The sequence below is a fragment of the Lates calcarifer genome, linkage group LG17 (assembly GCF_001640805.2).
Source record: "Lates calcarifer isolate ASB-BC8 linkage group LG17, TLL_Latcal_v3, whole genome shotgun sequence".
NCBI lineage: Eukaryota > Metazoa > Chordata > Actinopteri > Centropomidae > Lates > Lates calcarifer.
In genome coordinates this window covers 4,669,198-4,681,592 of record NC_066849.1, presented here as the reverse complement: position 1 = coordinate 4,681,592, position 12,395 = coordinate 4,669,198, and the positions used below count along the sequence as shown (strand labels likewise).

The 12,395-nt window shown below is 38.5% G+C and overlaps 1 protein-coding gene across 5 annotated transcripts in view; it reads right to left on the bottom strand.

Annotated features, from left to right (window-relative positions):
- The window catches only part of tp63 (tumor protein p63), a 32,401-nt gene extending 20,252 nt beyond the window's left edge, over positions 1-12,149 (bottom strand). For 2 of the 5 annotated variants that reach the window (XM_018670048.2, XM_018670049.2), the window contains exon 1: positions 201-379. In XM_018670048.2, the coding sequence (XP_018525564.1) occupies positions 201-242 (42 nt within the window). In that variant the 5' untranslated portion in view covers positions 243-379. Of the gene's footprint in view, positions 1-200; positions 380-6,938; positions 7,069-7,155; positions 7,291-11,912 lie in introns of those variants that run through there. The other 3 variants (XM_018670050.2, XM_018670044.2, XM_018670046.2) reach the window with 3 other exon arrangements.
- Positions 12,150-12,395: the final 246 nt, after the last annotated feature.

The following is a 12,395-nucleotide window of genomic DNA, read 5'->3' as shown; positions in this document are numbered from 1 at the left end:
TATCTGGTAAGAAATTAAACAAATTATATATAAGAATTCCAGATTTTGGATCATTTAGAATACTGACAGATTTTAATCTCAAAGTACAGGGCCTTTTACTCCATGTGATATGTCATTCATCTCTAGGAGCTCTGGGGAACCAACTAAAGGAATGGGAGCAATGGCTAATGCCCCATTACCAGCTCGTCCGCTGGTCTTACCTCGTTGTAAGATGTTGTGGTCCCCGTCTCCAGGTACAACATGTTGGCGCTGAGATTGAGCAGAGCTGCTGCTGTTTGCTCCACTGGCTCCAGGATTCCACAAATCTCTTTTCCTCACTCTAAAGGAGTGATGTGGACTATAGATGCAAAGTGAACAAGCAGAAGCTTCTATAGGAATCTATGGGAAGGTCATATATACCTGGAAGAGAGGGGAGGGGTCTAAGGAGCTACCTGTCCAATGCCTGAGTCCACACCCATCCCCAGAAGAACTCTTTATTTGAAGCTCTGCAGAGAAGCTTAAGAAGTGAATTATTTCACCAACTTTGTAGCAGTGCTTAATGCCAACCTAAAAAAATTATAAACGCTTTCCACCTGCTTTAAAAAATAAATAAATAATAACTTACGTGTCCTGACATCACAAAATATACCAATCCAGGTAAAGTAACAGAAAATACAGACAACATGCAATTTAAAGTTTAGATAATTTTCACCTAAGAATATTTTTATCTTAATGGCACTGCCGTTACATTATTTCTACCTGTAATATCAAATTTAAAGTAAGCCATTCAAAAGACATTTAATGTCTCCACATGAATAGATGATATCAATATGATTGTGAAAATGCAAATTCTGTTGGTGTGCATGATAATGAGACAGATTAACATGTTATGATGAATTAATAGAGAGAAAAATCATTAAGCCAGTGAATCCCAGAGTGAGAACTGCAATATGAGGATGGGAGTGTATCAGCTATACCTGCAGTAGCTAGTTAGCATAAGAATGGCTCCCCCCTGCATCTGTTAAGCGATCTTAATGCAGTGCCCCCCAGAAAAACAATGTGACTCCTGTAGATTGCTTGTATCTATCAGAGATGACTGATGTAGATCTGTTTTGGAAACATGCATTGTGTCTCAGATACTGTAATGGTGCTAGGTCTGACCGGCTGGCTCTTTAGCATATGCAGCAGCTCCAATATAACTGCTCTGATAAATTACAGAATAATGTGGCTTCATTTATTTCTGGTTGTATATTGTTACATTCAGGCCCAGTGGATTTTGTGTAGAAATGCTCTAATTTACAACTCTCTAGAAACAGTTGGACAAACATTTTATACTGATGTACTGGCATGTTTTGGAACAAAAACCTAAAATGGTTGGTACTATTAAGTCTACTAGACCTACAGAACTATTTGCTAAATGAGCAAAAACACATCCGTAGGTTTGTACATTATTCATCATTTGAAAGTAAATCATATTTTATTTGATAATCTAAGAGGAATATGGAGTTTAGTAATACTGCCAAATGTAAACATGAGTGCTTAATGCTGGTTGCAGTGCTTGATGACAAGGGAGGTCACTGGTCAGCAGGGTGCAAGTCATTTCTATTACTGCAGAGCCACAGGGCTTAAACTCTTGCCCTGTGGTCAGAATGATTTGAAAGCTGTCTGTAAAGCACAACTATGAACTGAAGGCAGTGTCTCCACTCACCAGCCACACCCTGTTCAGGCCCCAAGGCCATAAGCCTACAGGTCAGCCTGTCACAAAAGGCAAATCAACACTTTAAAGAGTCAACAGCCTCCCAGCAGAGCCAGGCTTCAGTGAAGGCCTAGCCAAGCCTTCTGAGGGTGATAATTAGTTTAGCTAAACAAACTCCTAATTATGTTAAAACAACATTGACATCTGAAAAGAAGTTAGAGTACTCAGTGCTAGGGTGAGGCTGTAGTAAAATATAGAACAGTGACTATAATCAAGCATGAGGATGAGTTATTAGCTCTGCCTTGCTAACAAACTGCAGCCTCCAAAATGACATAAAGTTAAATTAAAACTTCTCTGAAACAAACTGAATATTATAACCATCAAAAAGGAGTATTTACTGCTGGATTGTTGTACACACTGAATTAGTTTTAGCTAGGTAAAAATGTGTAATGCAACTGAGACTCAGGCTGCAATAAACTGTAGTGGGCTTGTAAAAATCTCAAATCCTAACATGACACTTCTTCATGGAACAATAATCAGTCACAGGCATTAGGCTGTGGATTATAATTTGAGACCCCAGAACCAACTGCTGGTAACATATTGTCCAGCCATCCTAAGCAATATACTCAGTGTGCAGGAACATCTCTATTAACTGCATCACCTAAAATGCTTCAACAGTAAGAAACTAAGCTGAGAGTCGGACCAGGCAACAGCTAAAGAAGTGCAGATCCAGGGGCTCAGACAAAAGAGGCTTTACTGAAGTTTTTCCCTTTAAAGAGCCTGTTCCTTAAGTCAGCTAGATTAGTTTAGTATCAAGTGTCAGGCTGCAGTGGATGTAGAGGCACAGACACCTGCCCTGAAAACAGTGTCAGCTCCCATCCACAGTGACAGATGCAAGCAGTCAATGTAGAGACAGAGAGCATCACTTGGGTGGCAAATCTTAAAGCCCCTGCAATCAACTGACACCAGATCCTGACATACTTCTGTTTAAAACAAAGTTAAGCAGTTTCTGGTAAATCTTATTCACCCACTGGGCAATTTGATTTCAAAACTGAAAGAGAATTATTTTAAAGGAGAAACACAAAGCCAATTACTGGTGGCCAAGAAAAACTGAGAGACTAAAACTGCACAGTGAACAGATTTTGAAATAAATAGAATTATTAGGGCAACTGCAACAATCCACCAAACTTCATTTTAGCCTGCAATGAGAGTCAATTAGATGAATTTACTTAAACAAGGGTTTGTGCTATACAACTGCCTATACAACTATGCAACTACGTTTGATGAATAAAAATACAAATATCAACGCACACAGCCTCAGACAGAAGAATATATGAATTCTGCTCCACAATATTGCCAGAATATACTGTGATACAACCCAGGACACAGAGGAGCTGGAAGATACAATGGCATCCTTAAACAAATCTGAAGTGAATATCAACGTGATAACAATGTTCATAAATCAGTACTCCATTGTCAACACTGTTCAAATCACTTTAAAAAGTCAGTCACTGTTGACCTTTTTTAAGACCTGAGGAACCCAACCTGTATTTCAACTACAGAAACCTACTTCTAGTTTTGCTTTCTGTGCCAGGTTCTGCCTTCAAAAAGTCACACACTACGTTTTTCCAATAACCAAAGAACTATCAGTGTGGAGTATGAAGTATTGAACATGGCTGACTGGTCAAACAAAAGCCCCAAGACTCATACATGTTTAAAGTATTCTTTCAGACTGCAGGAAATACTGGTTGTAGCTGATATAAACATGAAGAAGTATAAACATGATGAAGATGTTGTCCCCATCACTGTAAAAAAAAAAAGAGCAAAATAAAGAGATGATTAAAAAAGGGAGAAATTAAACTTAACCCTGTTTGCTTTTTGTTTTACTGTATTTACATACTTTTACATGAAATTACACATCACCACCACAGATCAACAAGTGTTGTTCCTTTCTGGTGTTTTCAGTCTCACTGCATGTCTGCCTTCCAACATCCTTTCAAACATCACAGTCCACGCCACAGTAAATTACATTTCAAGAAACATTGACTCTGTGTCAATGTCTCCTTGCACGCAAAAAATTACATCGCAAACAAAGCCATTGGTTTTTAATGTGTTATTTGTCTGATTTGATAATCGCCACGGTTCTTCATGTGCAGTGAAAATGCAAACACTAAAGCACAGAGCTATCTTAACAGTGTGTAATTTACTCTCTGAGTTTAGCCCTGTGGGCTCCTTGGTTCCTTGAAATATTTGGTCAAAAAGGTCCACAAACAAAACAAAGATAAATATTCTAACCACAGTTTCTAACCATCAAGGAGTATTGTTTTTAAATTTAAACATGATTTCTGATATTAAAGAAGACCATTAATCTCAGATATTGCTGTTTAAATGATGTTCTGTGACACTGCTCGCTTCAAAGACAAAATATAAAAAATATAACAACTGCATTTTTAAAAATAAATTTTGTATTTTACAACACAACTCAGAATCTTTTGTGTTTTTCTGGTCTATCTTAACTGTCACATGTTGGAAAATTCTGGTTTGAAAATATACATTTAAAAATTTTGTATGGATAAGTGGTGCTTTACAAAAGCCACATAAAGGATTATTACTGAAGGATTTATTCATATGCTCGCTCTCTCAAAGGGTGTGACTTTGACGTTTTTCAGTTACACCAAGCATGAGACAATACTGTGGGTGTAAAAGCAGAGTTAAGCTTTGAATATGTTAAAAAAAAGAGTGAGATAAGGGTAATAGGGGCTCTTGCATCCCCACATCCACAGTCAGACCAGGTCTCATACTGACTCACTGACTCAACAGTTATTCACATGGACCATGGCAAGCACTCCTTCCTTGGTACTATGCCTCAGAAAACACTTTTTCACGTGTTCTTTATGTGCTGGAGACAAACTGGTGGAGCATTCAAAAATAAAAGAAGAGCTTATCATGATTGGATATTTAATGCACACGTTTCCTTTGGATTAAATACAGCAAGAGTGCTTCATGAATAATCAAAGATTAAAGTTGTGCTTTGTGTTACTGAGCTTGGATTCAGTGCTAACAGTGTTCACAGGTAAGGTGGGAGTAATGACTCAACTGCATAGAAATTTACAAAGAAGAAACATCCGACTCAAGATAGCGGAAATGACTGCACCACATTTGGCAGATTCTTCTCAGGTGACAGCATTAAGATTATATTTACATTCTAATAATCTCATGAAACAGTGGAGAAAACTGCTTAGCTGCTCAGACACTGAATTAAAGGGCAGGAGCCAGCACACATAAGACAAAAGACAAGTGGAGAAAAAAAGCATGAATCCAAACACAAACATGTAATTAGATCCCAGAGAAGCCATGTGTCGATTGAGGTACTCTGCTGTAAAAAAAAGTAAAACTCTGTCTGGGAAGCTCCTCTGTCCCTCTGCTTAACACTGTGTCTGTCACATACAGCTGATCAGAGCTTTATCTGGGAGTAAAATCAGCTGTTTGGGGTAGGATATAGCATTTCTCCTGACACTATATCTGCTACATTCCTTCATGTTATTCTACCCTCTCCTTGCCCCCCCCCCTTGTCGCCTCCCCTCACCTTTTACATAGAGAAGACACATACTGATAGATGAGAGTTGGGACCTCTGCGAGAGAGGCAGGTGCTGCGTTAAATTGTTGCCCTGCAGCTACAGAAAAAAAATCCAGAAGAAAAGGGAATTTCAGATTAAACATAAACCCTACACAATACAAATAAGTCCCCCAGGGCACTAAACAGTGAGCTGCATTCTAATGACTCATGAAAGAGGCACACCTCTACTTGGGTGGAAGAGGAGGGGGGTTGGGGTGAAGGTGGGTTTGCCCACCACAGCTTTTTATCAAAACAGACACTTGACTCGGTAATAACGACTGGGGCTTGGTGATTGGCAAGCCGCCATGGCAGAAAGCTCTTAGCCCCCACACGGATGATGCCTGAGTTGCTGGCATGCCAATCACCGCACCACGCCCCTCTTTGGTGCAGAGGAAAGTGGGTGGTGGGGGTGGGGCCATTAATCACCAGTTCAAGAGAGCACAGGCCCCCTTGGGGGATGCGCAGGGTAACATTACTCAGCTCCCTGAACAAAATTTTTATTTGCTATTTTTTTCCACCCTGGCTGGACAACAGCATTCCTACACTGGGAGGGGAACATGCACATCATCTCTTAGTAGCAGAACTGACAAAAGATATGTTCCTCACTACAGGTCAAACAGAAGGGAGCTCATACAGCACACTGATATATAAACATCTAACCACCAGAATGTATTTTTCACAGTGCTTTACTTAACTGAACAGTGAATATCTGTTGAATGTCTGTTCTGTGTTGTCACAAGTAGCAAACTCACAATCCATGCTTTAACTCAGTTTGGTCACAAAAATAAAAAACGCAGGACACTCAGATTTTACCACTTAAAGCATGTCATCAGGCATGTGACTGTCTGAATGAATATTCTACTATCAACAGATTGAGAGGTCCCTGTCTCAGAGGGGCTACCCAGGTCCAGCACAACTCCACACTGCTCTCCACCACATTTTCTCAACAGTCGTGGGGAAATTACATTTTTTAAAATATGAAATAGAAAGTAGTTTGCACATCCTTGATTGTACAACTTATGGAATTTACCACTGGAAGTCCCATCAACTCAAAATGAAAGTAATTGTAGATGAGACATCTATTAATAAGCCACAACTAATTGCACAACATAACAAACAAAAAATGTTAAGCTGTTATATGTTGTGTTAAGACCACATTGTTTTTGGTGAATTATATATATTATAGAGGCATTCTGCATAGCCTTCTGACACAGTGTGCATTTTGAAATGAGCTGGTTAGGAAAGTACATTGCCTGGCCTCACAAGACATGAAACTAACAGGTTTCATAAATAGAGAAATCGGTACAATGCCTGAACTGTTTCTGTGAAGGGTACACTAAATAGGTGGAAAACTGTATTGCAAGAGCCAGGAAGGCACTGCTTAAATAAATAATGCTTGGTTTACGCTGAGAAAGCATCTTTTTAAGGTTAACAGTAATGTTTACTAGTTTTATAGCACATTACAGATTGAGCAGACAGGGTTCATAAAATCATGAGCAGGTCATGTACCTTTGGATATTGTTAATTGGACATATTTTACTGATCTGTGATTGTGGTGGCTCTGAGGCAGTAGGAAATACAAGTGGAAAACGAATTTAAAAAAAGTAAAACTGGTGTTTTCCCTGACCAGAAAACCTACGTACTTACAGAAAGTGTCTCATCTGGCTCATGCATGGTTATGCAGTCCATACTGATCTGAATGGTATTTCCTGCAGACCCATCTGTTGGACTGTCTGTGAAGTTCAGCTCGATGGGCTGGACTGAATGAATGGCAGATCTGGAACACAGTAGAGATGCACACTAGAGTCTATGTGTGTTTCTGCATTTACAGAGGATTTTTTGCTTTTGTGTGGTATTCACTTACTGGTCCAACATATCAAACAGTTGGTTGAATACATCTTGGCTGAAGAGGTCAGTTGTCTGTGCTGACTGATTCTGGGACATGGTGGTGAGGAAGGAGCTCTCCCTCCAGGATAAACGAGATGAGGGGTCCCTGAGCCTGCAGGGAGACACAATCAAGCATGATCATTTTACATTTATTTTACTGCTCATATTCCAAATAAGCAATACTTTGGTATTTTGACACAACAATTTTAAATGGTAGTTTTAAAAACTGCAATGTCAGCAAACATTCAACATAAATGTTGATGTGCAGGGCTGAGATTTGGCCACCCAGTCTGTGGACGAGAAGAGGAGGAGGAGGAGGAGTCCTGATGGCAGCCATTCATGAAGAGCACTTCCATTGTGAAGAAGTCAGCCTGCATAATACTGAATATTTGTACTACACATAATGGTGATTATGCACCATTCAGACAGAGGCACTTTGACCTGCTCCCCTGAAACATTACACCTGCTTCAGAGCTCAGCATGCCATTGTTCCTGCTGAAGTGGCGCACGCTGCAGTCTGAGACAGGCGGAATTCCCCCCACAGTCTATATGATAGCACTGCTGCGACTTCTGGTATGTGTACAGCTGGACAAGCTTGGTGGGGGGGAGGGTGGAGTAGATGGGGGGGGGGCATAATCTGAAGCTGGCACTATTTTAGGTTTTGGAATTCCCCAACACTGCGTGATGAATGATATTAATACCTGACTTACAAACACAGGCATATCTAACGAAGCAAATAATTTAACTTATGCAGGAATTACACATGAAGGAGCATTGACTTTAGAATAAGAATAAGATGAGTTTGCAATGTCTAAGGAGCATACAGGGGATGTTGGAGTTTAGGCCCACAGATCATTCAGCCTGGGCCAAATAAAAGTGTAATAGTCGATTCAAACGCTTTTGTAATATTAACAACATGATGAATCTTTGACTTTGAGCAATCAATAGCTATTGGGAATAATGGGCGTTTCAGCTCCCCTTGTGCTGAACAAAGCACATATAAATTATTTTTGACTGCATAATTTGAAATTTGTCAATCAAATATATCAGGCATGTACTTTTTTATATACTTGTGACGACTGAAAGGAGTCAACAATACAGAATTCTAACAGGCTAAACACGCTTAGATCAAATAAAGCCATGAGCACAAAAATTTGATCAAGTGGGCAATAAAGCTATGTCTTTATATTGATTAACGTTTGATTACGTTAGAAAAAAGCACGCAAGCTGTGGCTAATAAAGTTCATATTTTCATAAAACTACTTAACTAACTGAAAGTAAGGGAAACAGCTAACTAAATTTAAGGTATAGCTAGTTAGCTAACACTAGCTTGTTCAGCGGGAGGTGGGCCAATTTCATTGTGATGCTAACTACCAAAACTATTGGTAATTTTAGCTCCTTTCTGAGCTCCTTTCTGAGCTAACTGAGTTAACTAGTCTCGGATACATTTCTGCCTTGACTTGATACCTCTCCTGCAGCTGAGCCTACTGGAGTTTATTTAAACTTCTCGGAAACGAAAGCTGTAATATATATGACATGTTACCTTCGGTGTGCGGAGTGAAGCTAAATAATTATGTCTGATGTTTAGAAGGATTGCCTTTCAAGGCTCTTGCTAATCGTCATGGAGACCCTGGAGTCTCGCGGGATCACAAGGCAAATTAAAATGGAGGTTGTTTTTACTATTTTTAAAATCTAAAAAAAGAAAAGAATACGAAACAAAGAAAAACGAAAAAATGTCTGAGTAATTGAAATGCTGCAGAACTACTCATCAAATTCATCAAACACAGGCAATCTATTTTTGTTCTAATAATAGTGATATGCTGAAAAATATTTATAAAATACTCTCCATAGAATCGAATAGGCCTGTCAAAACTGTGCCTGAGTTTTCTGACATTGCTATTCACTAGATCTTTTCAGATTGTTTTAAATTTGACTATTGTGTCAGTTTTTCTAAAATGCAGTAGAAAGACATCTACAGTATAAATCAAATCATGGGCCTCCTGGAGTTTAGCAGATAAAGTCCATCATAACTTTAAAACAATGGGCAGTTACTGGAAAAACAAGAAAACAAGGTGGGTGAATTAAAACAACACATTGCAGGTGTGGTGTAATCTATCTTCATGGAGGTGGGAGGATTTAGGTGCAGTCCTTGTACTGACCTCTGCCTCCATTAAACTGCCTTTTGATTTTGGCATTAATTTTCCTTTAAAATAGGCTATTTGGCAGAACTCGTTCAACTGTCATGTCATTAATCTGTCTAAAAGATTTCTGAGCTTTGTTTCAAGGCATTGTCTGTTGACCAGTCATAATCCAGAATATAATCACAAAAGTTGTGCATCAGGTTCGACATGTACAGCAGTGTAAGCTTATAAATACATTACAAGTATTATCATAGTAAAACTGTAGCCTACACCTACTGATGTCATGCACTCTGCAAACATTTGCATTGTCCTGTGAGCTCTTAAAATTGTAAATGTTTGTATTTAAACATACTGGATAGTGTAAAAAAAAAAAAAAAAAAAAGCATCATCATGACACCAAGAGCAAGACAGTTTCACAATTAGACAAATATGTCCACTTACACCTGCATATACAGTTTTACAGACTATATGAATATTTGAATCACTGAGATGTCAGTAGCTTGGAAACAGTAAACAAGATGGAAATCGTGGGAAATGTGCAAAAGTGGAAAATCTGACCTATAGATAATATTTAGAAAAGCATAAATTTGTAAATTCAACCCCATTTAGATAGATGGGTTTATCCCCGTTTTGGCTGTTGCTGTCTGCTTTTTGGTGTACCGGTTACTCAGAGAGTTTTTCAGCTAGCCTGAGGCAAAGGCTGTTCAGCATCCACTTAAAGACAGTGCAGCGCCTCCAGACGAGACTGGGGCAGAGGTCAGCACTAAACAGGGATGGCCATTGTCTCTTGGCAGGTTGGGCACACCGACCGATGAAAATGCAATCAAAACAAACAGCCCAGCCGATCGGGGCCCTTCTCCAGTGTCCTTATTAATCACTTGTTCAAAGGCCTAAGACCTTCTCCCCCACATCTGTCAACCCTGACTGGAAGAGGGACATGACTCCAAAACAATAGAAAGCTCCCGTGTTTCTCTTCCTCTTATCCCCTTACTTTTATAGAAGTGAAACAGTCTGAACTCAAATCCTCTGAGGCAAAAGGACAGGCACAAATTCCTTTATGGTTTGGAATGCAAAGAAAACAAGTGAGGAGGAGAGAATTAGTGGACCAAAACAAAAGATACCTTGATATTTGAAAGCTGAATAAAATCGAAAAAGCAACACCAAAGAAAATTAACGCTACCAAAACTTTGCTTGCTCAAAAATAGATTAAAGCACCACTTACACCAGGTTGTATTTGAAAGCATCATAGCAGCATTATCAAGTCCCAATAAATGAATCATTGTTAGCTGCAGAGGCCGAGCTTTCAGTTTGATAAAAGCACAAAACTTGAAGCTCACTAATAATTTTAAAACACAACTACAAGGACACTGTGACAGTCAGTTAAAAATGCACAAAAGCACACAGCGTGTAATGGCTCTGCACACAAAAGAGGAATTATACTTAATTGACCTAATGTTCACACAGATTCTATAGTGCCTATGTTTTATTATGTATTTACCTGAGAAACATTAACAAACTACTTCTTATCAAGGAGACCAGCGGGAACAATACAGCACACTACAATTTGTTAGCAGTTAAATAATATTAACCAACTAGCAATTAATGTAATAGAAAATGTTTAAATGTTTAATTGTATTGATTATTATCATTTGAGAGAGAATAAAATAACATGGATGTCATCATAGCAGGTGTCTGATCACTCTTGAACTTGATAATAATTAATGATAAGTCATGCAGCAATTGTGTGGTGTGAATTCAATATTATGTCAGTGTAAGTTTGCTTTGATATCTAATGATAAGAGATAGATAGATAGATAGATAGATAGATAGATAGATAGATAGATAGATAGATAGATAGATAGATAGATAGATAGATAGATGCTGATCATTAAATTTATTTGTCACCGAATAATAATCATGACTTTTGTATACCTATAGTTAACATTTATGGACTAAGATCTACAAGACTCTGTATTATGCTACAATTGAATGAAATGCTTGTGATTAAATGGTAAAGTTCTGTCATCTGTCATTTAGGAATAAAAGCATCTGCAAAATCTGACATCTGAACTGAATTACATCATGCATTTGCACTGAAGTTACCAAAAGTTTTCTACATTAAGGATCAGAGGAAGATGTCATGTAATCTGTCTGCCACTTCAGACCCGATGGCCCTTTACACATGCATTGTTGCCATAAGTATGCCTCACTTATAAATATATCAGGACAGAGCAGCAGCTGAGGATCCAGGCAGACACAACTGTTCTCAGGTCACTTTGGACCTCCAGACAGTATCAGTTTGAATGGCAATCCAGGTCAAACAAAGAGCAGGGAGATTCCCAGCCACTTTAATAAATATTCAGATTTTTCTCTGTTCAGAGCTCCATTTGTAAAGGGTAATAATAAATCTAAAAGATCAATTCCCTTTTGTGTCCTATGTGTCAAATCCCCATATTGTATATGTTCATCTGCTTCAGGATTCAATGTCTTTTTTAAAATGTTGGAAAATCACATGGACTCATATCATATAATAAATAACAATAATAAAACTAACACTGGAAGTCATCAGTTTAAATAATATGTATGTACTTACCGATGAAAGGGAAACTCTGGATAATACTGCACAGCTGTGTAAGGTGAATTCATGTTGTCATGCCAAACTTCACTTTGCTGAAATCTTCAAAATGCTCAGCTTGTTATACAGGCACATGTATCAATGAATGTACATGAGCTACAAGAATAAATAAAATGAATGAAAAAAGAAAAAGTATATATAGATATATATAAATACAAATAAATAAACAAACAGGGCTGGATTAAAGTGCCGGAGGGTACAGTGCAGAGTGGAGAAAGTTTGAGAGATGTTTTGAATTTAGATATTTTTTCTTAGGCTACCCTACAAATAGGCGGGGCTTGTGACAGCTCTCTGACCAATCCCCAGCTACTGTTGTACAAGATATCACTCTCTCTCAGTTGCTAGGATATAGATATCAAGCAACTACATTTGACCCTGCACCCCCACCAAACACATACACACACACACACGCACACGCACACACACACACACACACACACA